The 17,325-nt window shown below is 40.7% G+C and overlaps 1 protein-coding gene across 1 annotated transcript in view; it reads left to right on the top strand.

Annotated features, from left to right (window-relative positions):
* Positions 1-17,325, top strand: part of SBF2 (SET binding factor 2) — a gene marked incomplete at its 5' end in the record, with an annotated part of 451,091 nt that overhangs the window by 293,844 nt on the left and 139,922 nt on the right. Inside the window, one exon of the mRNA XM_023736921.1 lies at positions 4,984-5,052. Within this exon, the coding sequence (XP_023592689.1) occupies positions 4,984-5,052 (69 nt within the window). The remainder of the gene's footprint in view (positions 1-4,983; positions 5,053-17,325) is intronic.

The following is a 17,325-nucleotide window of genomic DNA, read 5'->3' as shown; positions in this document are numbered from 1 at the left end:
CAGGGGAAGGTTTACAGAACAAATAGTTTCCCATTAAACAGTAGTACGCATATTGTTTTATGACATTGGTTAACAACCCCACAACATGTCAACCCACTCCCTTCTCGACATTTTTTTTTTGGTGAAAATACACATAGCCAAAGATACACCATTTCAAAAATTGCTACATGCACAGTTCAGTGGCATCGACTAAGCTCTTCCAGTTGTACTGCTGTTCTCACTTTAGATGAAGGTTTACAGAACAAAATAGTTTCTCATCAAACAGTACACATGTTGCCGTATAACAATGGTCAACAACCTCACTACACATCATCACTGTCCTTACTCAACCTTGGGTTGCCTATCACCAGCTTTCGTGTCCCCTTCTGCCTTCCAGCCCCTGTCCCTGGACTGCTGTACCTCATCAGTCCCGCTTTGTTTTATGGGGTTTTCCAATCCCCGGCTGATCGGTGAACTTCGGAATTGACTTCACCACTGAGCTAAAAGGGTGTCTGGGTGCGAGCTTATTCTTGATTGACTCTCCTTTGTAGATGACTTTTCATTTATCCCTAGCCACTCTTAAAATTCTTTTTGGTTTTGGCAGGTTTGATTATAATATGTCTTGGTGACTTTTTTGGGGGATCTACCTTAGGTGGAGTTCAATGAGCATCTTGGATAGATATCTTGTCATCTTTCATGATACCAGGGAAGTTTTCTGCCAACAAATCTTCAACAATTCTCTCTGTATTTTCTGTTATCCCCCCCATTCTGGTACTCCACTCACTCATAGGTTATTCCTCTTAATAGAGTCCCACATAATTCTTAGGATTTCTTCATTGTTTTTTAATCTTTTTATCTGATTTTTCCTCAAGTAATTGTCAAGTGCTTTATCTTCAGTGTCACTATTTCTGACTTCTGTTGCCTCAATTCTGCTCCCGTGACTTTCTATTGAGTTGTCTAATTCTGATATTTTATTGTTAATCTTCTGGATTTCTGATTGCTGTCTCTGTATGGGTTCTTGCAGCCTGTTAAATTTGTCATTATTCTCTTCTCTAATCTTTTTAATTTCCTCTTTTGTGTGTTCTGCATTTTGCTTAATTTCCTTCCTAATTTCTTGAAGAGTTCTGTGTATTAATCTTTTGTATTTTGTCTCCAGTAATTCCAAGAAATTTTCCTCCTTTGGAAAATTTCTAGATTCTTTATTTTCAGCACTTGCTGAAGCCATCATAGCTTGCCTGTTTATGTGATTTGATATTGACTGTTGTCTCCGAGCCATCAATAAGTCATTATATTTATTTATGTTTGCTTACTGTGTCCTAGCTTCTTGGTTTTTTTTGATATGCCCAAATAGGCTGCTCATATGAGCTAGTTTGATTATTGGCACCTTTGAAGCTCTAATGTTCTGTCACCAAGTGGTTAGATCTGTTACTAGGTATGTGAGCTCAGGAGTCCACCCACTCCTCCTATATGGATTCAGCTCAGGTGCCTAGGTTCATGGCCAACAAGTGTGTTGTGTGGGCTCTCACAGTCCTAGACAGGCATGGGTAATTGGTGTAGGCACAGGCATCTGGCTACAGCAGGGGGACACACTTTGAGCAAGGCAGGGGGCTGATGATGGCCACCCCTGAGTGTCCAGGAGGAAAGTGTGTCCCTGTTCCCTAGAGCTCATAGGTGGGTGGGTTTTGCAGCCAGACTATGAGCACCTAATGCTGTTGGCCGTAAGAACTGGGGAGCACCTCTTATTCTTGGGCCCCTATCACAGGTGGCTAGGTGGCGTGGGTGGAGCCACCAGTCCTCAGGCCCCTGATGTGGGTAGGTGAAGACCCTGCTTAATGGGCAGAGCAGTGTCACATGTCAAGAACCTGCCACTTCACAGCTGAAACAGTTGAAGTTAGGGTTCCGTTATATACCCTGTTGTACTTTGGTAATGAGGGTCTATGCTGTTTAGATGGGCCCACACAAGTCTCTGCAGGGGGAAAGGCACTCAGAGTCTGTGGATCCCTTATGCCTATGCCTAGACAAAGGAGCTGTGCCTACCCTGGGTTCCTGGCTTAGGGGAGCCGGCAGTTTATTTTTTCCTGTTCGTTAATTTGTTCACTCTCCAAGGCCGGGAGAATGGCTCAGGGCATGCGACGGATCCTACTTCCGGCCCAAGAGACTTGGCAATTGCTGAAGCCAGTCCGGGACCCAGTCCAGAGCAGGGAGCAGGAAGGTAAATGGGAGAGAGGTTTTTCCCTAAGGGGGGTGTTTTTGATCTGCACAGTAGGCTGTATGGAGTTACTTATCTTTCACCGATCTAGGGCTGCTTCTCACTGGTTCTGGGTGGCCAAGTAGACTCTCTGGCGCTGGGTCTCTCCCAGTGCAGAAAACATGCCTCCAGAGCACCACTGCTTACCTGGGTCACTGCTCACCCCCGAGCTGATCAGTGATCCTGACTGCTTCTGAACCATCTCTCCCTCCCCCGCCACTCATTCCGCTTCCCCAACTCTGCCTTTGATGTTCAGGGCGCCCAGATTGCCATATATAATCAATTCAGTTGTTTTTTCTGGTCTTTGTTGTAAGAGGGTCCACCGGAAGGGTCTGACTACCCTGCCATCTTGGCCCCACCTCCTGAGAGTATATAAATTTCAGTTGAGTATTCTTTCTGCACATCATAGTACCAAATGTACTTATGCTCGACAATTCTAGCTTTAGAGTAGATGGCCACCTCTTGTGAGTTTCCTTCTTTTTTCCTCAGGGCAGCACTTACCTATCCTTCCCAAGGCTCAGTTGTTGTCTGTCTCTTCATCTTTGGCATTAGTGGTTGGTGCATAAATTTGAATAGTCATGTTAACTGGTCTTCCTTGTAGACGTATGGATATTATCCTATCACTGACAGCGTCGTACATCACGATAGGTCTTGAAATGTTCTTTTGGACGATGAATGTAATACCATTCCTCTTCAATTTTTCATTCTTGGCATAGTAGACTGCATGATTGTCCGATACAAAAAGGCCAATACCAGTCCATTTCAGCTCACTAATGCCTAGAATATCGATCTTTATGCATTCCATTTTATTTTTGGTGACTTCCAATTTTCTTAGATTCATACGTTGTGCATTCCACAACATACTTATAGATGAGTGATAGCAAGCCTCGGTAGTATTTTGAAATAGGCCAAGATTGTGTATTGTCTCTTTACCTTTGTCTTCTGACTCTTCCTTCTATTTTCTAGAGCCTCTGTCCCTGGCAGCTCATTACAGCTCTAAGCCTCGCTTCCTACTCCTCTCCTATTCAGGCCTATTTCTCCTACCACCCCCCCACCCCCCCACCAAGACTTCAGTATTAGTGCTCAAACTGCAGAAAACTCATTTCCTTCCTCAAGAATAGGAGAAAAACAAGCAAGTACAAAAGGCAGTGTCTAGAGGGAAAAGCACCACACTGATAGGTAGATAAATCTAGATTCCAGTCCTAGCTCTATGGCTGACTTCTAGGGTTCTTTTCTCTCATCTGGAAAATGGGAAACTTACACTAGAATGATTGATAGCTAAGATCCCAGCTATGTGAATTTAAAATCCATTCAAAAAAATGTATGAATAACTGATGACTAAGGAATTTGTATTTTGATGGCGTTACCTACATTGACTAATCTTGCAGAGAGGGAGGGGTCCCAGCTCTGGGACTATAACTACTACACCTAGCCTTCTAGGGAGGGAGGTCTGTTGCAGCTTTTGCTTCCCTTGGGGACTGTTGCAGATCCTGGCCTCCTTATGGCTCATGTTGTGCCCCATTGCCAAAGAGGAAGGACTGGTTAATAGAACAACCAGACAGGAAAGGCTATTAATAGAACTATATCCAAATATCCAGAAGAGATATTGTGCGTTTGTTTGTTTTGGGGCCAAGGTCCAGTCAACGTTTACACATTGCATTTGGGTGCTGTTTTTGTTCTCTTAATCTAGAGCTGTTTCTTCACCATCTTTTGTTTGTTTGTTTGGTTTGGTTTTTTTGTTTTTCATGACACAAACTTTTAGGCCAATTTTTTGTAGAATATCCCACATTGTTTTCTCAGGATAAGACTAAAGTTAGATGTTTTGGGCAAGAATATTACAGAGGCAGTGATATGTTTTTCTTTTTGCATCACATCAAAAGCATATAATGTCAGGTTGTCTCACTATTGGTGATACTATGTTAACCACTTGGTTAAGGTGGTGACCACCAGATCTCTTTATAAAGATACTTTTTCCCTTTGTGATTAATTGTAGTCTGTGAGTGATACTTAGAGATTTTCTGACTTAACCTGTTTCCCAACATTTTACCCAGTGGTTTTAGCATCAGTGATATTTCTTGCCTAAATCTAAAACACCATCAATAACAAGATGCCCTTTTATGTACCACTAAGGAAGGAAAGGAAACCCTGGTGGTATAATGGTTAAGAGCTAGGCTGCTAACCAAAAGGTTGGCAGTTCAAACCTGCCAGACGGTCCTTGGAAACTCTATGGGGCAGTTCTACTCTGCCCTATAGGGTTGCTATGAGTTGGAATCAACTCGATGGCAACGAGTTTAAGGAAGAAAAAATCCTGCCAGTCATATTTTTAAGATGCCATCAATTACATGGTGCATCCCAATTTCAGAGATATTGAAATGTGTTATCTTATACTCAAGGAAGTACAATTGTTAAATATACTAAAACCTCCTCTCAAAAAAAAAAAAAAAAGAAGATTTGTATGAATTACACAGCTTTTTAACTCCATCTTTATAGAGCAGGGAAGTAAAGATAGCTACTTGCCAATAGTATATGATAAAAATACATTTCCCAAATGTGTTTTCACTTCCTTTCTCAAAGAATGTGCTTCAAGGATAGCATTCTTTTTTTCAGACTTACTGAACTACACCTTAGTGACAATTTGAAATGAAAGTAAAAATCCCATGGGACAGTAAATAATGAATTGCAGATTTTGGTTTCCATATATATGTGATTTCTGGTAAAGGTCCTAATAATGCTTATTTTTCTTTGTTTTGTTTAAGGATTGTTCCAGTTTAGAAGAATATAACATTGCTGCAGCATTACTCCCTTTGACCAGTGCTTTCTATAGGGTAAGTTTAGTTGGTTTATGTATAAGCTCATTATAATTTATATAAATGTATTCAGTTTGATTTATCATGGAAATACATGAATTCTGTCCCCTTAACACACTTAAGACAAATTTGTGGTTATATTTTTATACCATTTGCTGCATGCTGTGTGTAGGAAATGTAATATAGAACCCTAAATCATCTCCTAAAATAACACCCTCACCCATTTATTCCCTACTTTATTTTCCTTTATAACACTTTATAGCACCTGAAATTATATTACATGTTGATTTATTTATATATTTGACTGTTCCCCACCACCACCCCCATCAGAAAGTAAATTCTATGGACTGAGAGCTTGTCTGTCTTATTCACTGGTATATCCCAGTGCCGTTCAGTAAATGTTTGTTAAATGAATGAATTGACTCAATGGGCACAGAAATTAGATATACTGTATTTTTAAGAGTTTAATTTCATTGGCAATTTCTACAAACCTTCTGAGAATTTCCTGGAATGCACAAAATGATTTTTTAAATTCTGTTTTGATTACAGTTATCCTATCCATGCCTTTTCATAAATAGTTAGTTGTTTTGACAGAGGAATCTAGCAAATTCTCCTGATTCTTGCTTTTCCTGTGAGAGACATGTAAGGAATTAGATAACCACACTCTGAACAACACATTTGCTATGTCGTTTTGAAATGTGCAATAGGAAACAAGAAACCTGTGGCAGCCAGGCTCACTCACTGTTCAGCAACACGCACAGTCAGATTTAGGGGGCCTGGGACTTCAAGGAAGTGGTAATCGAAAGACTCCTGGCTTAAGCTACTACGTACTTTGTGAGTTCTGAGTCAGGACAGCTTATTAATTATTCCCAGATTGGTTTTAGTAGGGAACTTGGTACCAGCGTAGCTATAAAGTAATCTTGCCCTTAGATGCTGACAATATTCTCTTACTCTTTTTGTTCTGCCCAGCCTTTTTGTTTCATCAACCATTCCTAACTGGTAAGGCTTAACTACCTTTCTGCAGCTAGTCGGCACCCAATAAATACTTATGTATAAAACCAGTGTTTTTTGTTTTTTAATTTACTTCAAATAATCTGTCCACAGTCCCTGAGTTAAAGGTATAACCCAACGGTTCTCCATAATCAGGAGCTCTTTCTCTGCTGCTACGTCACTGCTCATCCCTGTCTCTTCCTAATTCACATCTCATGCTCTTCTAAAACAGAAAGTGGAATTTATGAGGTTCAGAACTGGTGAATCATACTGAGCATGCTCAGAAAACGAGGGCAGATCTCAAAAATGACGAACAAATGAGTTTTGGGTAAAGACACTAGGGACGACTAACTGGATCTTGGGTATCACCTTTTGTTCTTCCTCCTCCAACTTAAACCCAGCTCCAGGCCCACTCCAGTTTTCCTTCATCCCATACATACTAGCCTTCTTCTCTGAACTCCTTGGTTCTTTATCTCATTCCCCTTCCAGCATGGAGAACACTGTTGCAATAATAGATCAGACTCTCCTGAGTCCTAAGCCACCTAGGAAATTTGTCTCCATATCTCAGAGTAGCCAGAAAACTAGGTCCTTCACATGGGCATTTGTTAAAGAAAATGACGTTTGGAATTTTTCCCACTTTAAACATCTAAAATACTTTTTAAACTTAGAAGTCACATAGAAATAAATGAGAAGAAAGACAGAGAAAGTAAGAACTGACAGTAGAAACTCAATTGCTCAAGTACCCCAAGTCACTTATGATTGGCTTTTTTATAAGCTGGTTTATTCTATATTATGTGTCAGTGAGAGTTTGATCATAGCAGAACCATCAAATACAATAAGGGAATTATTATAGGGACCAGACCTTACACAGTTGTGGAAGCTGAGAAGAAGTTTTTGGAAGGCTGTTGATTTGGAGTCTACTTGTGGGCCTGAAGTTGCTGTAGGTCATCAGTGCTGATGGTCAGGAAGAAGAGCTGGATATGAAGCAGGAAGGAACAAGGACAAACTGGAATCCTTGTCTATCTCTTACTGCCTCCAGCTTCGACAGTGCAGGTGACCTGCAATAGCAGAAGCACTTTTGGCCATGGAGCTACACGTGTGCCTGGCCCTAACTAGGAGAAATGGTAGGAAGAGATCCAGCAGGAACTGGAGGAATTGGGAGCCCAACTCCTGTCCCACATCAACAAGATGAGCCAGCAGATCAGCAGTAACGTTCATGAGCTAGTGCAGCATCTAACTCCCTATACTGACCTTCAAAGTGTACTGCTGCTGCTTCATTTTTCCTTTCAAATCTCAGGCTAATTTCTCTTGTGGCCAGCTCTAACCAGGAATCACACAGGGAAGGGAATTCTAAAAAAAATGTGCTTCTAGCTTAGCTTAATTTATACATTAGAAAAGCACTGCACAGTGTTTTCAGTTTTGTGAGATTTTTTTTTTTTAACTCTGTAAGTTAACAAGTTTGGTTAAATGCCATACTGTTTCTCTTTGTTATCAAAGTTAATAATACAATTTATGGATTTATGGATTTTATTCTTTGTTGTTGGTTTGGTTATAAATCTGTCAAGGTCTAGTGAGGAGCCAGATACCATACCAGTAATAAGAATGGGGAAATTTTAATATAAGGAATTATTAAGTAGTAAAGAGGATTAGTCCCAGGGTGGTGAAACGGTTAATGTGCTCAGCTGCTATTGAAAAGGTTAGAGATTCAAGTCCACTCAAAGGTGCCTCAGAAGAAAAGCCTGGCAGTCTACTTCTGAAAAATTGAAAACCCTGTGGAGCACAGTTCTACTCTGACACACATGGGGTCACCATGAGTCGGAATCAACTCTACAACAACTGTTGTTAGTTTGTTTTTTTTTAACAGGGAATGAACTACTAAGAGGTAAGGAAAACTCTAGGGAATGCAGGAATAGCAGATTAGGAAGCAACTACTACCTCTAGGGCTTAGAGTACCCAAGAAAGAAGCAAACCTGGAAGACGGTCCCTTCTCACCAAGGTTGAGATTCAGACCTCATTGGAGAGGATGTTGCTGTGGCCACTGGATGACCTAGAAGTTTGCTGAGGTGCCGCAGACTGGGCCTGGCAAGCAGGAAACTGCCCACTGGGGTTCTGACAGGATTTTCTGGGTATCTACCCAGAAGGGTTCCAGTGACCCTCTCTAGGATGCCAGTGAAACTTGATAGGAAGCCACCACCTGGGATAACACTGAAATTTGCACCTCTGAGTGTTCCACACTCACACCACTAGCAGGCATATGCCACAGGAGCAAGAAAGAAAAAGCACACCAGAACCAGAAAGAGAAGCCACTTCCTCCTGCAGTGTCCCTTCAGCACCCTTTACTAACCAAACTTAAAGTTGTACCAGCTGGAAAAGAAGAAATGTTTATAAGGTCCAGCTCCACGATCACAAAGCATAGCAAAGAAAGGTGGATTTGGAGCAAAGAAGTGGTGAATTGATAATTGACACAGGGGGGTTACAGAGGATGGATCACACTGACTCCTGGGTGCTTTCTAAATCTCTATCTTATGGGAAATTATTTCTAGTACATAGTGGATTTGTTAATTCAGGAAAATTCTGTAGATGTAAATTGCATTATTCTGGCCACAAATTGCAGATGAGCTATCTTCATACTATTCAGCTGGTATAAACTCCTGGACCTTGTTCAGAATTGCTTCAGAGAGTAGACTCAGCTGTTGGGCTTGTTTATACTTACTTTTTAAATATTTTTAATAACATTTATTAGCCTTTTTTTTTTTCAATGCAACAAAACTTTATTGTGCATCGCAACATACAAAGGCAACATCTTGGGCAGCAAAAGGAATAAAACATTGACATGACCCCTAGGAGTTTAAGATAGTCTTTTTAATGCAGCAAATAATAAATGAAAAATCAGACTGGCTACAGTTCCATCAACTAGATGGACATTTTTCTTTCAGATAAAAGTAATACACAAACATGGTTAGAAAATTTAGACAGTGTAGAAAGGTAAAAAATGCAAAGTAAAAGCCCCCTTTCCTACCTCCAGGTCATTTCCTCTGAACAGTTGGTTTCCTTCCTAGGGGGAAAAATCATAAAATTATCATTTTTATTTGTTTTTTTGTTTGTTTGTTTGTTTTTTTACGAAAGCTATCAAACCATTCACAGTTTTCCCACCTTGCTCTTTTCATTTACTAGTACTTCTTGGAAATCCTTCCATAATAACACATATACCTAATTATTTTTAAGGGCTGCATATATATATATATACTTTTTTTTTTCTTTTGAAAAGATGATATATGTACTTACCATTCTCATAACAGCAGAATATTTCATTTGGCCAGATAAAAAGTGATGCTTTTCTCCCACTTTAGTGAGTGTTGTCTCGGGTCTTAAAAGCTAGTGAGCGGCCATCTAAGATGCATCAATTGGTCCCAACACCAAAGACAGAAGGAAAGTATTAACCCAAGAGACAGAAAGGGCCACATAAACCAGAGACTTCATCAGCCTGAGACCAGAAGAACAAGATGGTGACCAGCTACCACCAATGACTGCCCTGACAGGGAACGCAACAGACAGACCCTGATGGAGCAGGAGAAAAGTGGGGTGCAGAACTCAAATTCTAGTAAAAAGACCAGACTTAATGGTTTGATTGAGACTGGAGGGACCCCGGAAGACACGGCCCTCAGACTCTCTGTTAACCCAAAACAAAACCATTCTTGAGGCCAGCTCTTCAGACAAGATTAGACTGTACATAAAATGATACTCGTGAAGAGTGTGCTTCTTAGCTTAAGTGGATACATGAGAGTAAATGGGCAGCTCCTGTCCAGAGGCAGGATGAGAAGGCAGAGGGGATCAGGAGCTGGTTGAATGGACACGGGAAGTCCGGGGTGGAAAGAAGGAGTGTGCTGTCACAGTATAGGGAGAGCAATTAGGGTCACATAACAATGTGTATATAAATTTTTGTATGAGAGACTGACCTGAATTGTAAACTTGCAGTTAAAGCACAACAATAAAAAGAAAAAGAAAAAAAAAGGTGATGCTTTTCTTTTACAGCTTTACTTAGTGTAAAACTATCCAAGATTTTCTACTTTTAACATTGCTACATGGGAATTTGTTAATGCCACAGCCACCACAAATTTAGGGTTTCCGCTCCCCCTGCCTCCCTGCCCCGAGATTGGAAGCTTATAGTTCCTTCTCACTTTGTATGTATGTAATTCATGCCTTTTTAACTTATGAACTTTCTTGAAGTGGTACCTTAACAGCCAGGTTTAAGTTGTTAGGTTTATTTTCTCTATGAAATAATGTAATCTTTTACATTTATATTATGTTTCATTGTTTATACAGTATTTTCATTCTCCATTCAGCAAACATTTATTAGGTGTGCCAAGCAAGCCCTGTTAAAGAGTCTCAGATGAGTAACGTGGTCCTCACCCTAACGAAACATACTGCCTAATGGCCTTTTGTATCAATTACTCAGCTATTGACAGCAGAGGAATCATTTCAAAGTTGATGAATAACTTTGGGCTATTCTTTGTTTACTTAGGTGCTTTTTGTTCAAAGATCTTGTTTGTTAAATTAAGAGCCAGAGTGTATACTCAGAAGTTTAAAGCGGGGGTTCTTGTCTAGTTGTTACATTTTTGGAAGAAAAAAAATTAAAGAGTAAAATAAAAACTCAGTAGTCAAAGCAGAAGTAGAACCAAAAGAGGATATTCCAACAATAGTGTCTTAGGCTGGATTCTCTAAAGAAGCAAAACCAGTGAAGCATATAAATATATAGAGAGGGAGAGAGATTTATATCAAGGAAACAACTCACGCAATTGCAGAGGCTGGAACATCCCAAGTCCGTGGATCAGGATGGAGGCTTCTCCTGATTCACATAGCCACATGAGATGGTGAACCCAAGATCTGCAGGTCGGAGAGCAGGGCTCTTGCTCACAGGCTGTGAAGATCTACGAATCCCAAGATCGGCAGGCAAGACCACAAGGCTTCTGCTGATTGATGTAGCTGCAGGGGCTGGCAAACCCAAGATCAGCAGGTCAGAAAGCAGGACTCTAGCTCACAGGCTGTGAAGATCTACAAATCCCAAGATCAGAACACAAGCTGCTAGCTCAAGTCCCAAGAACCAGAGGTCAGACGAATAGGAGGCAACTGCTGGATCCAGAGAGGATAAAAGCCAGAACGTCCACTTATGTTCGAATGCAGGCTTCATGCCCAAGGAAATTCCTTTTCAACTGATTGGCTGCTCACAGCAGATCCCATCATGGGGGTGATTACATATAAACACTGAGAATCATGGCCCAGCCAAGTTGACACACAATCTTAACCATCACAAATAGCAATAAGCAAGAACGAAGGCTGTGAACCCCTTCACCATGACCCACCATTTGGTGTCTTCTCGTGGGTGACCAATGTATAATAAGGTCACCATGATATTGTTCTTAACAACTGAGGTAATTTGTAAAGTGTCTTGGAATCAATCCAAATATGATGAGTCCCTCTCTAATAGTGATTTGAGTCACATCTGTTGGTTGTTGTTACGTGCCATCGAGTTGGTTCTGACTCATAGTGACCCTATGTACAGCAGAAAGAAACACTGCCCAGTCCTGCACCATCCTCACAGTCGTTGTTATGCTTGAGCCCATTGTTGCAGACCCTGTGTCAGTCCATTTCCTTGAGGGTTTTCCTGTTTTTCAATGACCCTCTACCAAGAATGATACCCTTCTCCAGGGACTTGTCCCTTCTCATAACATGTCCAAAGTACATGAGATGAAGTCTTGCCATCCTCACTTCCAAGGAGCATTCTGGCTGTACTTCTAAGACAAATTTGTTTGTTCTTCTGGCAGTCCATGGTATATTCAATATTCTTCACCAACACCGTAATTCAAAGGTATCAGTTATTTGGTCTTCCTTATTCATTGTCCAGCTTTTATATGCGTATGAGGCTATGAGAAGTACCATGGCTTAGGTCAGGCATACCTTAGCCCTCAAAGTGACATCTTTGCTTTTCAACACTTTAAAGAGGTCTTTTGTAGCAGATTTGCCCAATGCAGCCGTTGTTTGATTTCCTGACCACTGCTCACATGGGCATTGATTATGGATCCAAGTAAAATGACAACTTCAGTCTTTTCTCCGTTTATCATAATGTTGCTTATTGGTCCAGTTGTGAGAATATTTGTTTTCTTTATATTGAGATGTAATCCATACTGAAGGTTATAGTCTTCGATCTTCATCAGTAAGTGCTTCAAGTCCTCTTCGCTTTCAGCGAGCAAGGTTATGTCGTCTGCATATTGCAGGTTGTTTATGAATCTTCCTTCACTTCCTTCAGTCCTAATGCCTAGTTCTTCATATAGTCCAGTTTCTCGGATTATTTGCTCAGCACACACATTAAATAAGTACGGTGAAAAGATACAACCCTGAGGCACATCATTCCTGACTTTTAACCACGCAGCATCTCCTTGTTCTGTTCAAATGACTGCTTCTTGGTCTATGTACAGGTTCTGGTAAGCACAATTAAGGGTTCTGGAATTTCGATTCTTCGCAGTATTATCCGTAATTTATTATGATCCACACAGTTGAACGCCTTTGCATAGTCAATAAAACACAGGTAACAATCATTCTGATATTCTTTACTTTCAGCCAAGATCTGTCTGACATCAGCAATGACATACCTTGTTCCATGTCCTCTTCTGAATCTGGCTTAGATTTCTGGCAGTTCCCTGTGGATGTACTGCTGTAACCACCTTTGAATGATCTTCAGCAAAATTTTACTTGTGTGTGTTATTAATGATATTGTTCAATAATTTCCGCATTCTGTTACATCACCTTTCTTTGGAATGGGCACAAATATGGATTTCTTCTAGTCAGTTGGCCAGGTAGCTCTAAATTTCTTGGCATAGACGAGTTGAGGGCTTCCAGCGCTGCATCTATTTGTTGAAATATCTCAGTTGGTATTCCATCAACTCCTGGAGCCTTGTTTTTCACCGATGCCTTCAGTGCAACTTAGAACTCTTCCTTAAGTACCATCAGTTGATCACAATGCTTCATCCTGAAATAGTTGAATGTTGACCAGTTCTTTTTGGTACAGTGACTCTGTGTATGCCTTCCATTTACTTTTGATGTTGCCTGCATTGTTTAGTATTTTCCCCATAAAATCCTTCAATGTTGCAACTCAAGTCTTGAATTTTTCTTCAGTTCTTTCAGCTTGAGAAATGCCAAGCATGTTCGTCCCTTTTGATTTTCTAACTCCAAGTCTTTGCACATTTCATTATAATACCGTCCTTTGTCTTCTCGAGCCGCCCTTTGAAATCCTCTGTTCAGCTCTTTTGCTTCATCATTTCTTCCTTTCACTTTAGCTACCCTCCATTCAAGAGCAACTTTCAGAGTTTTTTCTGACATCTATTTTGGTCTTTTCTTTCTTCCCTGTCTTTTTGATGACCTTTTGTTTTCTTCACGTATGATGTCCTTGATGTCATTGCACAACTCGTCTGAACTTTGATCATTAGTGTTCAATGCATCAAATCTACTGTTGTGATGGTCTCTTGATTCAGGTGGGATATACTTTGGCTCTTGTGGATTTTTCTAATTTTCTTCAACTTCAACATGAACTGGCATATGTGTAATTGAAGGTCTCTTCCACAGTGGGCCCTGGCCTTGTTCTGACTGATAATATTGAGCTTTTCAATCGTCTTTTTCCACAGCTATAGTCAGTTTGATTCCTGTGTATTCATCTGGCAAGGTCCATGTGAATAGTTGCATTTATGTTGCTGAAAAAAAGTATTTGCAATGAAGAAGTCAATGGTCTTGCAAAATTTTATCCTGCGATCTCTGGCATCATTTCCTTCACCAAGGCTGTATTTTCCAACTACTGATTCTTCCTTGTTTCCAACTTTTGCATTCCAATTGCCAGTAACTATCAATGGATCTTGATTGTATCTTTGATCAATTTCAGACTGCATGCAGAAGTTGGTAAAAATTTTCAGTTTCTTCATCTTTGGCATTACCAGTAGCTGCATAAATTCAAGTAATGGTCGTATTAACTGGTCTTCCTTGTAGGCGTATAGATACTGTCCTATCACTGACAGCATTGTACTTCAGGATAGATCTTGAAATGTTGTTTTTCACAATAAATGTGACATCATAGCTCTTCAATTCATCATTCCTGGCATAGTAGACGATATGATTGTATGATTCAGAATGGTCAGTATCAAGGTGGGGCCAAGATGGCGGACTAGGCAGATGCTTCAGGTGAACCATCCTACAACAAAGACCTGAAAAAACAAGTGAATTCATTATATATGACAATTTAGGAGCCCTGAACATCAAAGGCGAAGTTGAGGAACTGGACTGAGTGGCAGGGGGAGGGAGAGATGGTTTGGAAGCACCGAAGAGTTGCCAGACCTGACCTGGCAAGAGCCGGAGCCCTTCAGGAGTGATCAGCTCATGGGTGAGTGGTGAGGCAGGCAAGCAGCGGTCCTCAGGAGGTACGTTTTCTGCACCAGGAGAGACCCAGCGGCAGAGAGTCTACTTGGCCACCCAGAACCAGTGAGAAGCAGCCCTCGATTGGCGATAGATAAGTACTTGCATACGGCCTACCACGTGGATCAAAAACACCCCCCTTATGGAAAACCTCTCTCCCATTTACCTCCCAACTCCCTGCTTTGCACTGGGTCCCCAACCAGCTTCAGCAATTGCTGAGTCCCCTGGGCCGGAAGTAGGATCTGTCACACTCTGAGACATTCTCCCGGCCTTGGAGAGTGAACAAATTAACAAACAGAGGAAAAATAAACTGCTGGCTCCCCTAAGCCAGAAACCCAGGGTAAGCACAGCTCCTTTGCCTAGGCACAGGCATAATGGATCCACGGACTTTGAGGGCCTTTCCCCCCACATAGACTTGTGTGGGCCCATCTCAATAGCATAGGCCCTCATTACCACAGTACAACAGGGTATATACTGGAAGTCTAACTTCAACTGTTTCAGCTGTGAAGTGGCAGGTTCTTGACATTTGACACTGCTCTGCCCATTAAGCAGTCTTCACCTACCCACATCAGGGGCCTGAGGACTGGTGGCTTCACCCATGCTACCTAGCCACCTGTGATAGGGGCCCAAGAAAAAGAGGTGCCCCCCAGTCCTTACAGCCATCAGCATTAAGTGCTCATAGTCTGGATGCAAAACCCACCCACCTACGTGCTCTAGGGAACAGGGACACGCCTTCCTCCTGGATACTCGGGGGCGGCTGTCAGCCCCCTGCCTTGCTCAGAGTGTGTCGCCCTGCTGCAGCCAGATGCCTGTGCCTGCACCAATCTCCCATGCCTGTTTAGGACTGTAGGTGAGAGTCTGCATCACACACTTAGTGGCTGTCTACCTGGGCACCTGAACTGAATCCACACAGGAGGAGTGGGTGGACTCCTGAGCTGACATACCTAGTAACAGATCTAACCACCTGGTGACAGGACATTAGAGCTTCAAAGGTGCCAATAATCAAACTAGCTCATACGAGCAGCCTATTTGAGCATATCAGAACAAAACAAGAAGCTAGGGCACAGTAAGCAAACATAAAATAAATAAATATACAATAACTTATTGATGGCTCGAAGACAACAGTAAATATCAGATCACGTAAAGAGGTGAACCATGATGCCTTCAGCAAGCTCCCAAAATAAAGAATCTAGAAATTTTCTACAGGAGGACAATATCTTGGAATTACCAGAGGCAGAATACAAAAGATTAATATACAGAGTTCTTCACAAAATTAGGAAGGAAATTAAGCAAAACGCAGAACACGCAATAGAGGAGATTAAAAAGATTAGACAAGAGCATAATGACAAATTTAACAGGCTGCAAGAATCCATAGAGGCAGCAATCAGAAATCCAGAAGATTAACAATAAAATTTCAGAATTAGACAACTCAATAGAAAGTTATAGGAGCAGAATTGAGGCAATGGAAGTCAGAATCAGTGAGATTGAAGATAAAGCACTTGACAATAACTTATTTGAGGAAAAATCAGAAAAGGATTTTAAAAAATGAAGAAACTCTAAGAATTATGTGGGATTCTATCAAGACGAGTAACCTATGAGTGATCAGAGTACCAGAATGGGGGGGATAACAGAAAATACAGAGAGAATTGTTGAAGATTTATTGGCAGTAAACTTCCCTCATATCATGAAAGATGAGAAGATATCTATCCAAGATGCTCATCGAACTCCACCTCAGGTAGATCCCCAAAAAAAGTCACGGAGACATAATCACACCTGCCAAAACCAAAGAGAATTTTAACAGCGGCTAGGGATAAACGAAAATTCATCAACAAAGGAGAGTCGATAAGAAGAAGCTCAGACTACTCAGCAGAAACCCTGCAGGGAAGAAGGCAAAGCAATGACATATATAAAGCCTTGGGGAAAAAAAATACTGCCAGCCAAGAATGATATATCCAGCAAAACTATCTACAGAAGTTTAGGGAATTTGCAAAAACCAAACCAAAATTTCAAGAAATACTAAAGGGATTCCTCCAGTTAGGCAATCAGTAACATCAGGTAACAACCCAAGACTAGAACACAGGACAGATCAACCAGATATCAACCCAGATAGAGAAGTCACAAAAATAAATCAAAGCTAAAACATTGAAAATAGGGAAATGGATTCAATATGTAAAAGATGACCACATTAAAACAAAAAAGAAGGACTTAAAAAATGTAGACATAGACTTTTCATATGGAGATAAAGTCGAGGCAATATAAAGAAATAAAAAACTGGTATAAACTTAGAAAAATAAGGGTAAATATTAAGGCAGTCACGAAGGAAATTAACAATCCTACAAGTCAAAATTAAAAACTAGAAAAATGTGAAGACTCAGCAAACACAAAATCAACAACAATGAAAAAGATGAAAAGAAAATACATAAAGAAAAACAACTCAGCACAGAAAATTAAGTAGAAAAAAGAAACTGTGAACAACACACAAAAAAAGACATCAAAATGACAGCACTAAACTCATGCCTATCAGTAATTATGTTGAATGTAAATGGACTAAATGCACCAATAAAGAGACAGAGAGCGGCAGACTGGATAAAAAAACACGATCCGTCTATATGCTGCCTACGAGAAACATGCCTTAGACTTAAAGACACAAAGAAATTCAAACTCAAAGGAGGGAAAAAATATATTAAGCAAACAATATGCAAAAAAGAGCAGGAGTGGCAATATTAATCTCTGACAAAATAGACTTTTAAGTAAAATCCACCACAAAGGATAAGGAAGGACACTATATAATGATTAAAGGGTCAAGACACCAGGAGGAAGTAAGTATAATAAATATTCACACACTAA

This window comes from Trichechus manatus, unplaced genomic scaffold (assembly GCF_000243295.1).
Source record: "Trichechus manatus latirostris isolate Lorelei unplaced genomic scaffold, TriManLat1.0 scaffold00006, whole genome shotgun sequence".
In the NCBI taxonomy this organism is placed as follows: Eukaryota; Metazoa; Chordata; class Mammalia; order Sirenia; family Trichechidae; genus Trichechus; species Trichechus manatus.
Note: the sequence above shows the minus strand (reverse complement) of the source record. Positions and strands in the feature narration are given on the sequence as shown.